At 38.3% G+C, this 16,799-nt stretch overlaps 3 protein-coding genes across 5 annotated transcripts; 2 read left to right on the top strand and 1 right to left on the bottom strand.

Annotated features, from left to right (window-relative positions):
* The first annotated feature begins 5,945 nt into the window (after positions 1-5,945).
* On the top strand, positions 5,946-7,205 carry LOC148869388 (putative carboxylesterase 17). The gene has a single exon (XM_088968351.1). The coding sequence runs from the start codon at positions 6,164-6,166 to the stop codon at positions 7,121-7,123; it is 960 nt and encodes a 319-aa protein (XP_088824477.1). The 5' UTR covers positions 5,946-6,163; the 3' UTR covers positions 7,124-7,205.
* Positions 7,206-7,227: 22 nt separating this feature from the next.
* LOC148869387 (protein BUNDLE SHEATH DEFECTIVE 2, chloroplastic-like) lies at positions 7,228-10,142 on the bottom strand. Of its 2 annotated transcripts, none has more exons than XM_088968354.1 (5): positions 9,873-10,142; positions 9,667-9,764; positions 9,365-9,431; positions 8,167-8,316; positions 7,228-7,463 (listed from the first exon to the last, which is right to left on the bottom strand). In XM_088968354.1, the coding sequence occupies exons 1-5, from the start codon at positions 9,928-9,930 to the stop codon at positions 7,402-7,404; spliced, it is 435 nt and encodes a 144-aa protein (XP_088824480.1). In that variant the 5' UTR covers positions 9,931-10,142; the 3' UTR covers positions 7,228-7,401. The 2 variants fall into 2 exon arrangements, with proteins under 2 accessions (XP_088824480.1, XP_088824481.1); XM_088968355.1 differs by having other exon boundaries at positions 8,220-8,316.
* A 48-nt stretch (positions 10,143-10,190) lies between these two features.
* On the top strand, positions 10,191-15,163 carry LOC148869386 (uncharacterized). 2 transcript variants are annotated; one of them, XM_088968352.1, is made up of 9 exons: positions 10,191-10,326; positions 10,602-10,729; positions 10,917-10,989; positions 12,190-12,272; positions 12,617-12,655; positions 13,276-13,346; positions 13,420-13,534; positions 13,692-13,768; positions 14,907-15,163. In XM_088968352.1, the coding sequence occupies exons 1-8, from the start codon at positions 10,281-10,283 to the stop codon at positions 13,764-13,766; spliced, it is 630 nt and encodes a 209-aa protein (XP_088824478.1). In that variant the 5' UTR covers positions 10,191-10,280; the 3' UTR covers positions 13,767-13,768; positions 14,907-15,163. The 2 variants fall into 2 exon arrangements, with proteins under 2 accessions (XP_088824478.1, XP_088824479.1); XM_088968353.1 differs by lacking the exon at positions 12,617-12,655.
* The last annotated feature ends 1,636 nt before the right edge of the window (positions 15,164-16,799 follow it).

Raw genomic sequence — 16,799 nt, 5'->3', positions numbered from 1 at the left:
GGCCATCTCTCTCTCTCTCTCTCTCTCTCTCTATTTATGTATCTATCTAAGGGTGGCAATTTTTAACCCAACCCGTTGAACCCACCCAACCCACCTAGTATCTAATCCATCCAATCCACCCATTTACTTGGTGGGGTGTGTGATCAACCCATCACCCAAGCCACCCATTTAAATGGATTGAGTTCAATCCAAACCCGCTTTAACCCAATCCAATCCATCCAAACCCATAAATCTTATATTTATGGACTTAAAAAGCAAACTCTCTCTGTCTTAACAAATAAGTTGGTTGTAGCCTAGTGGTTATTGTATTATTATTTACATAAGTGGTGAAGGTTCAAATCACATTACATGCATGTTATTTTTACATAAGCGGCGAAGCCATTTGACTATGTTCGGATGGGTTTGACCGAACCACTTAAGTTCAAACAAGTTAGACCAACTTAAACACTTAGGTTCAAGGTTGGTTGAACCGTTTAGATTTGAATCAATCCGGTCATACCGAACCGGTTCAGTCAATGGTGGATTGACTTGGACCGGACCATATCAGGTCTCTGCATAGGGTCGGGACCAGACTGTCTGACCCGAACTGGGTCAATGTAGCTAAATCGGATCGATTCGGGTCGGGTCGTGTGGATAGGCAAAGCGCGTGGAGGCCGAATCATCCCACCCAAAACTGCTTCGGATTCGGGTCAACCCAAATCGACTTGTATTGAGTCGGGTCAAAGTGTGCGAATATTGGTTGGACCAGATGGCCCAAATCGGACAGAGCAAGCGGCACCAAACCATCCTGCCCGGGGGCTATTTCGGATTTGTGTTGACCCGGATCGGGTCAGACTGTGTTGAACTGATCCGGACTCGGGTCAAATTGATTTGGATTTATATTGGGTGAAGTGTATTGATTCAAGACAAAACTAAAATTTGTCAATTATTAATAATAAATTAATGCATTAATTATTAATTATTTAATTCAAATGAAGAAATTAAAAAAAAAAGATAAGGAATTAATACTTATGTCTATAATGGTTAACCCAATGGTAGGGGTGGTAATTTTTAACCCAACCCGTTGAACCCGCCCATTTACTTGGCCGGTTGTGTGATCAACCCATCGCCCAACTCACCCATTTAAATGGGTTGGGTTGTGGATAGCCATTGGGTTAACCATTATAAACATAAGTATTAATTCCTTATCCTTTTTTTTAATTTTCTTCATTTGAAATAAATAATTTATAATTAATGCATTAATTTTCTATTAATAATTGACTAAATTTAGTTTTGTCTTGAATCAATACACTTCACCCAACATAAATCCAAATCAATTTGACCCAAGTCCAGAACAGTTCAACAGAGTCTGACCTGATCTAGCATATACTGATCTCGGTCAACCCAAATTCGAAATGAACCCTGGGCGAGATGGTTCGGTGTCGCTTGCTATGTCCAATTTTAGGTCGTTCGGTCCAACCAATATGCACACACTCCGACCCGACCTGATACAAGTCGATCCGGGTCAACCTGAATCCGAAATGGTTTTGGGTGGGATGATTTGGCCTCCGCGTGCTTTGCCCGATTTGGACCATCCATCCTACCAATATCCATGCACCCCAACCCGAATCTGACTGACCTGATTTAGCTACATTGACCCAGTTTGGGTCAATAAGTCCGGTCCCGACCCCATGCACAAATCTTATATGGCTCGGTCCAAGTCAATCCACCATTGACTAAACCAATCCGATCCGATCGGATTGCAGATCTAAACGATTCAACCACCCTTGAACCTAAGTGGTTTAAGTTAGTCTAACCGGTTTGAACCTAAGTGGTTCGATCAAACCCTGAACCCAAGCATAATCAAATGGTTTTGTCGCTTGTGTAAAAGTAGCATGCATGTAATGTGATTTGAACCTTCACTACTTATGTAAATAATAACTACAATAACCACCAAGCTACAACCAACTTATTTGTTAAGAGAGAGAGAGAATTTATTTTTTAAGTCCATAAATATAAGATTAGTGGGTTTGGGCGGGTTGGATTGGGTAAAAGTGGGTTTGAGTTGACCCAACCCATTTAATTTTATATAACTGGGTCATTAATGGGTTGGCAAGTTAGACGAATTGGATTAAAACTCAACCCAACCCAACCCGCCCAATTGCCACCCCTAATCTATCTATATAATATGAAATTAATGTTGTCATTAATGATAGAAATAAAAAACAAAAGAAAATAGAACTGGTATTTGAACCGGGTCAAATGGTTCAGTTCAACCAGTTGGATCACCAAACCAATTACAGGTTGAAAACATTGCTACAAGTCTCATTTTTTAGGGGTGTTCTGCAACAATAATGTTTTAGTATTCATTTGTTTCCACATTTATGCTCTTGAATTCTGGTTTCATTTTGAAATGCGAAAACAAGGCGGTGTTTGGTATTGGTGTTGCAAAGCCATTTTACCACCACATAAGCATTAAGTAGGGGTGTAAGTCGGGCATGCAGCCGGGCTGGGAAAGCATGGGATTATGGTCAACCCAGGCTCAACCATAAGATTTGGGCCTAAGGCCCGAGCTTGAGGTCAAGTCCAACCTTCCTAATTCCAGTTCAGTTTGCACTACAATTTGATGCACTTAGGTTAGGCTTGGGTTTGGGTTAGTTAATTAACCCATTCTAAAATTAACATGTATGTATGCATTTGTGCAAATATGTATAGTCGGACTAGACTCAGGCTTGATTGGGCTGGATTTGGGCTACTTAAGGGCTAGGCCTGAGCCCATCCTTAGAACCAAAAATCCAAGCCTAGCTCATGTAAAATTTTAGGCTAAATCGTTTTAGGCTCGAGTTTAGCTCGACCAAGTTACACCTCTAACGTTAAAGATCAAAATATCAATGCACCTGATAGCAACAATTGGGTATTGGTGTATATTAATGAGACCGATGCTTTTGCATTTTTGGTATATATAATTTTATTTTATCAGCATGAGAGGGATGCTTTCTATCATCCCAAACTTTCAAAACCCCCAACCCTATGTGTATCAGTGTATCCATGCACCACCATCAATGTTTAAAAACTGACCTAGAACTGGAACCGCTTTGGGCACTGGTTTCTGGGTCAGCAGTTCAACTGTTTGGTTTGAACGAATGACCCATTCCAATTAAAATAAAATAATTAAAACAAAAAAATAGTCAAAATTGTTGTCCGAATCGAACAAGTCACTGGTTCGACAACTTAAATCAGTAGGTTGCTAACCAAGTCAATGGTTTTTTGACCAAGGAATGGGTTAAGGGTGGAATTGCCTGGATGGTTCTTGGGCCAAACGGTCTGACCGTTTGGGTCAACAAAGGTTTGAAAACACTGGCCTCCATGACCACCAATATGGATATTGATGGAGGGTGATTTGGCCCAACCTCGTAGCATGGGTACACATGGGCATAACCTTGTTCAAGCGATGACTTAGCGTGACAACACAGCAGGCACAACCGCAACTCGATGGGAAAGTCACACCGAGTTCAATCCAGCAACCCAGTGGGATAGACTACTTGCCGGGAGCCGCCTAGCCCGCACCTCCTCCCCGGGGCTAAGGCACCCCGAGCTACCTCCGAGCTCGGGGCCCCCTGACCTTAATATCCTAGCCCCACCAGTGGACCTCAGGCCACTCCTAGACAGGAACACACCGGCCCACCTCTAGATGCCCTGAGGTGAAGACACCTCGAGTAAGATAGCTCGGCATAGCTTGCCACAGGTAGCTCGCCGCTTACAGGATAGCCCGGCACAGGGTAACTCGTGAAAGAGTAGTTCGATATATCGCAGGAAGATCTCCTGCTTGACCACCGTACCCGACAAATCTGGGGACAGTAGCCATGTCCCTCATCAGACAGCGTCGTGCCTACCACCTTTTTAGGGTGCCTTACACCTGACAGGTACGTACCCTGCAATGACGGCCCTGTGCGTGCGACCTCAGCCCTACCTGTAACGGCTACGGTAGGCTGACAGTGGCGGTTATACCTGCCCTATTAGAGGCCAATGGGCCTAATGCAATGGAATTCTGTTATAAGGAGTCTATTCTTAAAGAATGATGTATCTTTCAATCACTGACGCTGTTTGCACTCTTAGCCTTTACCTTCTCCTTACTTCTTCCACAGAATACTAACTTAAGCGTTGGAGTGTTCCCACCGGGCAAACCCCCGAGGATTCTTCTTCTTCTTCTTCATCTCAGGTACCCTTTGGGAACCACGCAAGTGTCAGCTAGGAGTGACCGGATTGCACACTATCAGATATTGTTTCAATATTTTGATCCTTGTGATCAAATACAAATATTTTGTATTCTTCTTTTTCTTATATTATGTAAAATTGACTTTTGGAGGAAATATCATATAGACATTTTTGGTCAAAGTGTTGTATGGACATTTTATCTAATGCGGTGCTTAAAAGTACTTATCTATAATAAATAACGATAAACAATTTAACATTGTACTCCTATGCCCAAAATGTTTTTCTTGTTTTCTAATGCCTAAATCAAGTATAGGCAAACACACATGCAAACATTTCTAACGAACACCCTCTAAGTTGGTTTTGTTACAAAAACATTCGAATTGGTTGGAGACATAATTAGGCACACCGGGCTGGGCAACCTATCACGAGTGAACATATCAATGTTCCCTACTCATTTGTATCACGAGTGAACATACCAGTGTTCCCTACTCATTTTTTGTGATAGGTTGCTCAACCTCATGTACATGATTTTGTGTCCGGCCCATTTGGTCCCATTCAAAAAACAATACATGCGTTTGGAACTATTAAAATAGTGATTCTAAAACAAAGCCAAATTTTATATATAATTTATAGAACATGATATTGAATAACTAAATAATAAATATTTAGGAATGTCAATTGACTAGTTTTGGGTTGGATCCAATCTAAACCCCATTTGGTCCCATTCAAAAAACAATACATGCGTTTGGAACTATTAAAATAGTGATTCTAAAACAAAGCCAAATTTTATATATAATTTATAGAACATGATATTGAATAACTAAAGAATAAATATTTAGGAATGTCAATTGACTAGTTTTGGGTTGGATCCAATCCAAACCGAAACTAATCAAATTGGATTTGAATGGCCCAATATAGAAATTGGGTTGGACTAGATCCAAATAAATTCGTCCAAACTCCTATCGGTTTGAGTTGGACTTGATTCAAATATTCACAATAGAAACAAAAAGCAGAACAGTTTTGTGTTTTACAGGAACTGGTTGATGGAGCATATGTGGGGGAAATTTTGCAAAACAAAGCTTTCTGAGATCAAGAAGATTAATAGTCTATCTTGAAGAAGATTAATCTATAAAATGAACAAATTAAAAAAAAAATACATTTTGTGAAGAAGCTTCAATTTTAATCAATGTTTTCAAAACCGACGATTGGATCGGAAAAATCAGGAACTGGTCACCTAACTGATTCCGTTTTACCCCAAAACCGCCATTAGGCCAAAAAGCGTTGATTTGGTCTGTGAACCACTGACCCGGGCATTTGATTTTTTATTTTTTGTCAGAGTGGGCCGTCCTCCATTCAGACCAAACGGTCAAACTGTTAAACCCAAGAACTGGACCTAGAACAGTTTCCTGTCCGGTCCAGTTTTAAAAACCTTGATTTTAATGTTCTGAATTTTCTTTATTTTAATATATTTTTGTAATTTTAATTTGAACTTCTACTAGGATGGTTGTTGGATTATATAAAAAATTTTGATATTTTATTCGGTTTGAATTGGGTTGGATCCAATCCAGTGCATTTACATTTTAATGGATTGGATTTGGACAGTATTGGGTCCGGTCCATATGTAAATGGATTCACATTGGACTGGATCAGGTTGGACCAAATCCAGTCCAATTGACACCCCTATAAACATGTTCTTTAAATAAAGCTCAGTCCATAAATACAGGCAAAGCACATGACAAGAGTCATTTAGATAGGCGTCTGTTTGCCGATCTGAAAGGCACCGAGATTTTCACTGGATTAATCCGGATGCAACTTTTACATGACCAACCTAACATGCAACCGATCACTTGAATATAACTTACTACTATTAAAGGGGGCTAATGCGACTCCCTGATATACCTATATATTGCTTGTTAACTCCTCCAATTTTTACAGGAAACCATTACAGCTTATACCAACCCAAGAGATAATGGCCATTGTCGCAGAAGCACCAGGTTTTCTTCAGGTCTTCTCGGATGGGTCGGTAAAACGCTTTGCACCTGAAATCTCAACTGCCTTGCCGGAACTGTCCAATGGATACAGATCTAAGGATGTGATAATTGACCCATCTAGGCCAATTTCTGCCAGAATTTTCCTTCCTGAAACCAAAAACTCCAACACTAGACTTCCAGTTTTAGTTTACTTTCATGGGGGTGGCTTCTGTATTGGCTCCACAACATGGTTTGGCTACCATCACTTCCTAGGAGACCTGTGTTTTACATCCCAGTCAATTGTAGTCTCTGTGGACTACCGCCTCGCACCAGAGAACCGGCTCCCCATAGCCTGTGATGACTGTTACTTTGCACTTGATTGGCTCAGCACCCATGTCTACACTGACCCATGGCTAGAGCAAGCAGACCTCTCCCGTGTGTTCCTCTCAGGCGACAGTGCAGGAGGAAACATCTCTCATCATGTAGCACTCCAAGTGATGAGGAACAGACCCAACTATGTTACAGTGGTGGGGCTATTGATTATTCACCCTTATTTTGGGAGTGAGAGGAGGACCGAGAGAGAGATGGCTGTTGAAGCAACTGGGGATGTGGAGATGAACGACATGTTCTGGCGATTGAGCCTGCCAGAAGGGTCAAGCCGTGACCACTTCGCATGTAATTTTGAGATGGCAGAGCTGTCTAAGATTGGATGGCAGCAATTTCCAGCAGTGACAGTTTTTGTGGCAGGTTTGGATTTTCTGAAGGAGCGAGGTGTTATGTATGCAGAGTTTCTGAAAAGGAAAGGAGTGAGGGAAGTAAAGTTGGTCGAAGCTGAAGGAGAGTCACATGTGTATCATGTGTTTCACCCAGAATCTGAGGCAACTCGCTTGCTCCAGCAACAGATGAGTGAGTTCATGATTGATCCTAAGAGAAGGATATCTTCAAAGATAGGCTTGTAGTGGTACTGTTCATTTAGGTTACAAGTAATTACACAACTAAAATCTCAGCACAGCAGAATTTCTTGTGCTGTTTTAAATTTTATATGGAGAAAGTAAAACCAGTATAGCATCATGAAAGGAAGGGAACTCAATAATAAAAATTATTACACAATAAAGGTACTTGTTTAGATGAATCTTAAATCTCAAAATTGGTTTTTACTTTTTTTTATCCTAGACAACAAACAGAGATTCATCCACCAGATCTGACATGTACATACTCTTTTAGCCATCAAAACTACTCATGAATCCACCGACAAAGCCAGCTCCGTTGCAATTGCCGCATAAAATTTCTTTCTTACCTCTGCAAGGAATTTTATAAAGAGATTAATTTACTGCCATGATGAGTGAGAACACATATCTATGCCCCAAATTTTGTACCAATTGCCAGGTTGGAAGCAAATTTGTGATCAATGCATCTAAAAGAGTAGGAAGAAAATGATGAGAAGGCATCCTTCCTGCCTCTTCTGTAAATGTCATGGATGAGAGAGTTGAGAATTAACCACTATGAAGAAGTCCAAGCAAGGAAATATTCAGGCCACCAACATGGTTCAATATTTTATAAGTAGAAAACTTAACAGGGTAGCTCACCAATTAGCTAATAGGGCTAAGTCCCTTAACGAGGAGGTGGTTTGGTGGGCTGCCCCCTCTTTTTTGGATCTGGACAATGTAGTTTGGTATATTTCTTCAATTAAAGTTTTCTTCTATAAAAAAAGATATGGTTCAACAACTATAACCATAGTACCATACAATAGTCAATTCCTTCAGACAGCAAAACTTGCCAACAGTCAAAAATGATAGGTTTAGAGAGGTCAGATGGTTAGCACCACCCAGAAAAGGTTTTAATGTCTGACCCATTCCATCACCTTGTTAGTACCAGAAGGATGCTTCTATGGTACATCTAGCATTTTTTGCATTAACCTGTCATTAAAAAAAGGTAATGGACAAACGTTCTTGTCTCCAATATGGGAACCAACATTTTTAGCCAAAATCTTCATTTACAGTACCTATTAATTTCAGACTTTCAGTAAGGTTATGGCAGCCGTAATGATGGTAATACCTGCAAAGCCAACACAAACCACCAGCTTTAAACTGTCCATTGAAGTGGTCAACTGAATTTACTCCAGTACCTTTACATTGGGAACACAACACTGCACCTGGTAGTTAAATGGGAAAAAATATAAACCAGTGTTAGCAAACAATATTCAAGCTTTCGGTAAATAACAACCCAATGAAATGGAAGCATATGAATAATTAGGTATTGATAACAACCCAATGTTGGTCCCAGCTATCTGGGGTCTTGGGAGGGGTAGACTGGATATGGTCCTAAGTTTGCCATTTTTTTGCACAAAGTGGTTGCTCTCAGACTCAAACCTGCATATGCTCGGCCAAGATTTTGCCATTACACTGAGTAATGGCCCCTTTGTGCAAAAGTTATGAAGCATTCATTTCTGTATTAAATATTTTGAGAACAAAAATTAAATGTGGTCCATGTAAAGCAGGTATTTTCCACCATCAGTAGTTTTCTTTTTTCTTTTCCCCTATTTGGATAATAGACATGAATCACAAACAAGCACCACAATGCTAGACTGTGCATTCATCTCAGACATAGTGTGAATTAATGGGAAAACAAGGAATGGGTGTCATAATGTACCATACTTTATTCACTACTTCATGGTGTGGTCTGCAATTTTATTATAAGGAACTTCACTGCTTATTCATGGTAAACGTCAAAAATATTGCAAAAAGCTCTATATTCCTCCCTGCATCCCTCTGACTTGAACTCTTGCTTCCAATAGATGGTTACATCCTATTTATTAGCAGTGGTATAGATTGTATATCATTTGTGTAATTGTAAATGTAAGAAGCAACGTTTTTCCTCTTCATCAAGAGTCAAAAGAAATTTGTTCGGTAGATGTACATCATGCAAGTTTCTTGAGATAATGTATCATTTATTCACGAACTTTGAATTCACCTGATAACAAAACATTAAATATGTCCACCAATACTTCTAGGGTTTTCATTTGGCATCAGTATGACTCAAAGCCAATGAGCTAGAAGCAATTAACAGAAAAGTAAACCAATACATAATTAGGAGGATACTAATAGAACTGTTGCAAACATTCTGTAATTTCCACAAACCCAAGACTATATTAGCATGAAATTTTGGTTAAAAGATACAAACAATAACCTGAATTTGCCTACCGTTTCCATCACAATCAGCACAGACTATGCTCTTTGATTTCGTGCTCTGATTACCACTGTCTGCAGCCTGTCAAACAAACTACTTATAAATCCAAAGAGAAAGAGAGAAGATAACAAAAAGCTATACGCTCTTACTACAGAAAGTCGAGAAGCAAAGCAATACACTCATTTTTCACAAACATATTAAAGAAAACCACGAAACAAGACTATAAATCACTGTGAAAACCACAAGTTCACTTGAAAGGAGTGAACCAAACTAGTATTTGAAGGTGAAAAACAGAAAGAGAGGACAAATCACGAACCTTGACCTCAACCGATTGAAGTCTAGCATTTCGAGAGTTTCGAAACACGACATCGACCCGAAGAGCCTCTCGACCATTGGTAGCGCCGGTTAATAGCCCTAAAAGATTCAAATTCACAGACTTTAAGAAGAAAGAAGGGAATCATACTAATACTACGGTTTTAAGGTTTGGGAGTGGAAGAAGAGAAAGGATAGAATTGGAAATACCTGGTTTACTTGGAGATTTGAAGGAAGCAGCAGGCGAGAAGCAGAGGGCGTTCGCCATTTTAAAGAATCTGAATTCCCTTCTCTGTAGCTAATTCGATGCCCTGGAATGAATTTAAAATATTACAGAGAAAAGGAGATCACTCACTCCAGTCACTCCTCAAGTGTTCAGTTGGTGGTGGCAACGAACGATGGTCGATTGAAATACACAGATAAGGCTGTATCTGTCTCACCGGCACGTATCTTACCTATAAAACATCCTTGTACTTTATTATTCTACCATGGGTATTTCTGTAAATAACCCTCTTTACCGGGAAAGAACCACAGCCACTGGCCACTGCTGAAGCCTGAAGGAAGAAATAAGGAGTGAGATTTTTCAGAAAAGGGAAAAACAAGGAGAAAAATCCAAAAATGGCGAGCGCTCTTTTCTCGACTTCTCTCTTTGTCTCTCCTCCGAGTAAGTATTCCTGTATTCGATTTTTAGGTTCTCTCTCTGATCTCTTTATAGTCTGACCTCTCTATGTGTATCCTGCGAAAACTGTAAATTACCCCGTTTATTAATTATGAGAGAATTTTTTAAATAATTCATTCCTTTTTCGTTCATGGACTGGGATGTCGCAGATTGTGGTCTGTGTAAGATAGAATGTTCTGAGGAAAGAAAGAGTATCTAGTTTTAGTTCGTTTAGCTGGGAATTATACCATATGAAGCAGATTATTTGTCATTTCAAATAGGTAGAGAAGTAAAAGGATATAGAAGGATTCTTCCGAGCTCGTTCTACGGAAATGTTGTACATCTCACGAGCTTGATAAGAAGAGAAGGTAGTCGCAGCTCTGGGAGATGTAACGTGGTCGCTTCAGTGGTTTGTAATACATCATCCTTCCATATTGACTGTTTATTTTCTATTTCAAGTTTTTAAAATTGTTGAGTCAATAAGAAAAATCTTTGACTGGAATATCTTTCTTAAGTGAAGGCACCAACTTGGGAATTCTTATTTGATCAGTGAGATCATGCGTCTATTTTGATTGGTTTCTCTGCGTGCTTGGCAGCTAGGTAGAAGGGTCAAGAAGAGAGAAACTGTGATCCCCGATCCAGATTATCGAATACCGGTTGTTTTACTGGGTGAGTGGCATAGGTTATACTGGCATTTTATCTGAGTTAGTACAAGTTACCGACACCTTTTAGGAAGTGAAATCTATTTTACTGAGAATTATGCTCCCAGGGAAGATCTAAGATCTAATTTCTCATTCCATCCAATAAACACCAGGATATTTTATATGTTATATAGAAGGATCATGGGGGATGATGGCACCCCAAGAATATTAAAAACTTAATAGGGAAGAACTAAAATACAATAAAAGAACAACTTTAGTAGTTCAACAGGCTATCAAGATGATTATATTATATTCCATTAACAAACAAGAAGATCACAATGAGGCAAATTCAACAATAATTCTAAGGAGAAACTCTCTTCCCAAGAATGATTCTTCCTCTCTGAAGCAACTTTCCCAAGAGAAACATTCTTCAAACAATTTCTCATCTGACAAAAGAATCCCTACACCAAAACCCTTATAACAGTATAACCAAGGTTCAAAATTTCAGCACGAAATGCCCAATATTGGCACCTTGCCAAGACACCTTTTTTAAGGCTAATCCCCAAACCTCCCCCCTACAAAAAAAAAAAAAAAACTAAAAAAACTAAAAAAAAGTGATCCATGTGGTACAAAGTACCAATACACCCCTTCCGCCATATTGGGGTGTTTTGATACTTCGAACCTTGAATACAACCCTTTACACAGGATGCAAATTGTTAGAACCCCAAAACCTGTAAGAGGAAATACCCAGTAAGAAACTTATGAAACTCTCATCTTCCACAAAGTCTCTCATGGAAGACCATAAATCTTTTATGAAAAAGTATTCCAAAGTACATATTTAAAAATGCACAAGGAACCTTTTCCTTACACCATAAAAATATAAAAATTAAAAAAAAAAAAAATCAAGAGGAAGTGGCTTCAGTTTCCAAATAGGAAACTGCACAAAAGAGACTTACTTGGCTTGGAGTTCAATGCACAAAATTCAAGCATTTTTTAACATATTCTTTTGTCAGATGATATAGGTAATATGATCTTCTGGTTTATATTTCTTGGTTTGGCCCATGGCTATGACCCCTAACTTTGTTTTTTTCAGTCATGATGCCTAACTAGAGCCTTGTTAGTTGAAATTTGACAGAAAACCTTCAAGTCTTTCAAGTAATACTGCCCTTTCTGTTGAACTTGTGGTGTACTTTTGTTGTATATTATGTCAAATTGTTAATATGAACAGGTTTATCTGGTGGGTTAGTGTATACAAATAATCTTCTGCCAGCTGCACCAATTGGTCTCCTTGGTTTGCTCCTATTATTCCAGGTAATGATAATGAAGACAGAAAAATTGTTCCCTATAAGATCCTTGCATAAAACAACCTTTCTATAGTTTTGTCCCACGTTATTATGTTTGATATCTATAACTTTTTGGCCCACTAAAAAAGGGAGGAGAATTTTTTGATACATATTCGTTGTTTTATTTATTTATTTGATAAGTACATATTTGTTGTTTATGACATACAAATTGGATCTCCTTTCTTTGCACAAGAATCCTTCATTATGTTTACTTATCTTACAGTGAAAGGCAGATATTCTTGTGTTCCCAATAATAATGTGATACAATTTCTAGTTCTTCCCCAAACTAACATGTTTATCTCCTGTTTTCAGACAACAAGAGTGAGATTCGTATTTGATGAAGAGGCCCTGGTTTGTGCTCTCAATCATCTTAAAGCAGCCCCATCCTTAAACACATATGCACAAATGCAAGGGGTCTTGGACCATAGAGCTGAAAGGCTGAAGATCTAACATATTTGTTGCATTATGATTCTCTTTGGCATTTTAGAGCCTTTTCATAAATTTTGAATTGCTGTCTTCAGCTTCCGGTATCAAAACTTAGAGTAGCTAATCTCAAGTAGTTAATGTAAGGTTTTGTTGATTTGCATTGAGTTGGATATAAGAACTTATGAGTAGTGCCCCCATTTTATTCTTAGTTCATTTTGTCCTGCCCACTAAAAGGGACTCAGTTGATTTGAGTTCAGTTGATTAAAGGATGGCAAAGCTTTCTCAAAACCTGAGACATTTTGATCATGTATCATGAAAACTTCAATACCAGACTGCACTCCCTTAATTTGAATAATATGATCCATGAGTTTTGAGTCATTTTCCACTCAGGTCTTTTTTTGTACTTGCATTGAATTTTGTCTCTAAACCTTGATTTAGAAAACTTATATGGGTTTTTTATTTCTATTTCTTTTGATATCTGAAACTTGTCTTGATGAAGAAGAGTTACTTTTCTTACCACTAATTTGATCTGATTGTTATTTTAGGAGGTAAAAGTAGGTAACCAGCTTCAGGAGTCAGGTGAAAATGTCTTTGTTGGTGGAAAGAATCGTTGGAAGTGAGTTAATTTTCTTCTCCAAATAAAGGTTTGGGATAATTCTTTCTACCTTATATTTTTTAACATTCTACAGATATTCAACTTTTGTGAATTGGGAACTCTGGTGGCCGAACTTTCCAGTCTTGGTGTATTTTAAGGAGACACAAACAAGGCCTGAAGGACAAGTACACTTCTTTCCTGTAATTTTTGTAAGTATCTAGATAAGCAAAGTATAAGATGCCTTTGTTGATTCTTCAAGTTTTGTTATTAGGCCACAGGCCTACAGATTTGAGATTTTTATCTCCAGAAGGAAGGATTTCATCTATTTTGTCTCCTCTTATTTTGTTTTCTTCTCATTTCACATAGAATGGCAAGCAACTTTATGATGTTATGGTTGAGCGAGCTGGTCCTTCTAAGACAAGTGGGCCCAATAATTCTTGAAGGTTTGTACTTTGTTTTCTGAGCTATTGTGCCATGTCTCAGACTGAATGTGTTAAGATTTGAGATATGGAGTTACTAGGATTTTAATCGTTTGTCATGTTAGATTTTACAAATTGAGAGATGTGGTATCTAAGTATGTTTAACAAAATTTACATAAAAAATATACAGAACAATTTCATGATCCAGTTGATCTAACTATGATTATATCTGATCTGAAAATGTTTGGACTTTGGGTGGTTTGGAAAATGAGCACGTGTTGCTTTTCTAGACTTTCAACATTTCAAAATAACAAAAATCAAAAGCGATGAACATCTAAAATCATCTCTATCATGATGAATTAATACTTATGTTCTTTTACTTTCACTTAAGTAACCTTATATATTCAAAATGTGGAATAATATGGTTATAGGTTAGATAGAACAGTTGATTGCCACAATTTTTTTTTTTTTCTTTTAAGAATAAGAAGAAGAAGCGCAGCATTCATTTCAGAAGCAAAATAGGGGGAGTGCTGTACATGAGAGGATGTACAGGACAGCACATACAAAAAGCCAAAAGAACAAGAAAACCAAAAGAAACCCCCAAAATTACAATGGCAAAGAGTTTCCACTATAAAAAAGAGTAACATAGTGACAGAAAGTAATTATCTGGCCAAAGGTTTGTTATCATTCTTCCAAAACCAGTGTCTCTCAATGGATAAGATAGTATAATTTTCATGGTTTTCATCTTCACAAAGAAAGTGGCATTTGTTTCTTCAGTTTCTAATTCCTTGCTTTTATGTTAGATATGTTCATCTTCTTAGGACAGAAGTTGGACATTGTGGATGGTTGACAGTTGCATGAAGGAAATTTTAGGAACATTTACCTCAACCTTCTGTTTCTCCAAACATAGCCTCTATTCCAAGCGTGGCACCAATTTTTTTTTATCAGGTTTCTGTTGGCACAGCAAACCTCATTGATTCTAGCTAAATCCAATAACAAATATGTCCTATTTTGTATGAAATGTTCTCTGGTTGCATGACTTTTCCATCATTAATAAATTCACAAGTTTCCATGAGAAATACTTTCTTGCACCAAGCAATAAAGGATTTGCAGTAACACCAATACTATCTTCTCTCATTGCTCTTTTTTCTCTCCCTTGCAGATAGAGACTGATTATTCTGGTTACTTATTGATTCTGCATTCCAGTCTATTGGACATCGTCTGTCTTTTTTGCCAACAGAAAAATCCATTGAATTCTGCATACTACAGATGTACTACATGTGCACTTTTAATTTTGGTTCACTCATTCAATGAAGCTGATAAACATTAATAGATGCACTTTGTATGTACTAGATGTAGTCCTTTAGTCTTCAAGTTTCTTTGCACATATTAAATGAAGCTGAAAGACATTTATAGATACCATGATTTCCAAGCCTCTTCCCCCTTTACGTGGCAGATGGTTCTACCCTTCAAGGAGTTCACTTGAACAACAACCACATAAATAGAAAGTACATGAAGCCCCCCACCCTTACTTGGTAGTTAGATAATAAACATCTGCTTAGAGTATTCATGCTAAGATGTGCCACTAGTCATGTTGGTGTTTGCTTGCAGACATACACATTTTCAAACCCATGGATTGTAGTTGTACTTGTACAAATAAAAGAATGTACAATGCAAAACCTCGTATATTGTATTTCTAAACCTTTGTATTTGTACTGTACATATTTGTATTTGCACTCTTTCCATATTGAGCCTTAGTGGAAACATTATTGCTAGAACCATATTGGTGTATGGTATAGAATGGAATAGAGGTGCAACTTGGGTGGGTCCATCCCAACCCAACCCAAATTTTTGCAAGGGCTGGCCCTGAGATTTTAGGTTGCAGGCTGGGCTTGGGCCATAAAACTTAGGCCTGAGTCGCCTGACCTAAAAGATGACTATGTAAAAAGTATATACATAAATTCTTTCAAGCCCAACCAACTTTCCCAAGCCTAACTAACTCAACATAGCCCAGCTTGAGCTTGAGATTGAGCCCAAATAGGTTGATAAACTTGGGGTTAACCTTGGGTTGGGCCAGGCCCACACTTGAGTTTGCAGCTTTAAGGTTGGGCCTGGATTGACCTTCAACCCCACCCAACCCAAACGAGCTGCATCCCTAAACATAATGGTGAAACAAGTTTTGTGTAACCGATGTCTTATAATTGGGATAAGGCTTGGATGATAATATGATGATATCAGTGTGTGAATTACACCATATAGCTCTGCTATTCATATTTACATAAACAAACCATGTTGGCTGGTTGAGAAAACTATAGAAAAGGTTGGAGAAAATTAGAGGGAGGTGCCCCATACTTTCGGGGTAGTAACACTTAAGGGCCTCAACTTTTTCACTTGTGGCAATGAGGTATCATGTACTTTCAGAAATCAACACTCAAGTCCAGGCATTAGCATTTCATTAGTTATCTAAAGCACATGATGTCATGTGCACCTTGAAATATTTAAAAATCCCAAATATGCCTTTTGCATATTTTATGAGACCATTTTGCCCTTTTATCAAATCTCTAAATCATTGGTTATTGACCCTTTGTTTCCCATTGAAGCAACATAGTGATTTGCACATTAACTATGTCCATTTTTTCATTTTGCAATTTTATTCTCTCTGAATCACTATAATGCCAATTAGCAAACTTGGACTTGAGTGTTGATTTTTCTAAGTATAGGGCAAGGTTCAAAGTATCGATACGTATCGGCCGATATGTATCGTTCCGGGACCCCTCCGATACGCCCCTATTGGGTGTATCAGGGGTCTGACCGGTTCAGGGGGTGGAGGAGCCTTAAACTGGCCTCCCTGAACCGGTTTCAGAAAAAAAAAAAAAATGTAAAAAAAAAAAATAGTATCGATTTGAGACCCTTGGTATAGGGTACTTCATTGTCACAAGTGAAATTGAGACCCTTAAATGTCATTATCCCCAAAGTAAGGTACTTTCATGAATTTTCCCAAAAAGCTGTGTTTATTGTAAAAAATATCACAAATGCAATTTATGATATGAATAGG

This window comes from Nelumbo lutea, chromosome 2, assembly GCF_056320005.1.
Source record: "Nelumbo lutea isolate HS-2025 chromosome 2, American lotus-T2T, whole genome shotgun sequence".
Taxonomy (NCBI): Eukaryota; Viridiplantae; Streptophyta; class Magnoliopsida; order Proteales; family Nelumbonaceae; genus Nelumbo; species Nelumbo lutea.
This window is presented reverse-complemented; position numbering and strand designations above follow the sequence as displayed.

Bases quoted from the DNA above. Each gene is read 5' to 3' on its own strand.
- LOC148869387 (XM_088968354.1), bottom strand. From the start codon at position 9,930: ATGGCGAACGCCCTCTGCTTCTCGCCTGCTGCTTCCTTCAAATCTCCA. The intron at 9,765-9,872 runs GTATTTCCAATT...TGAATCTTTTAG, and splicing joins CAAATCTCCAAGTAAACCAG to GGCTATTAACCGGCGCTACC. The intron at 7,464-8,166 runs GTACTGTAAATG...AATTCCTTGCAG, and splicing joins TGAAAGTCTGAAATTAATAG to AGGTAAGAAAGAAATTTTAT.
- LOC148869388 (XM_088968351.1), top strand. From the start codon at position 6,164: ATGGCCATTGTCGCAGAAGCACCAGGTTTTCTTCAGGTCTTCTCGGAT.
- LOC148869386 (XM_088968352.1), top strand. From the start codon at position 10,281: ATGGCGAGCGCTCTTTTCTCGACTTCTCTCTTTGTCTCTCCTCCGA. The intron at 10,327-10,601 runs GTAAGTATTCCT...CATTTCAAATAG, and splicing joins TCTCTTTGTCTCTCCTCCGA to GTAGAGAAGTAAAAGGATAT. The intron at 13,347-13,419 runs GTGAGTTAATTT...AACATTCTACAG, and splicing joins GGTGGAAAGAATCGTTGGAA to ATATTCAACTTTTGTGAATT.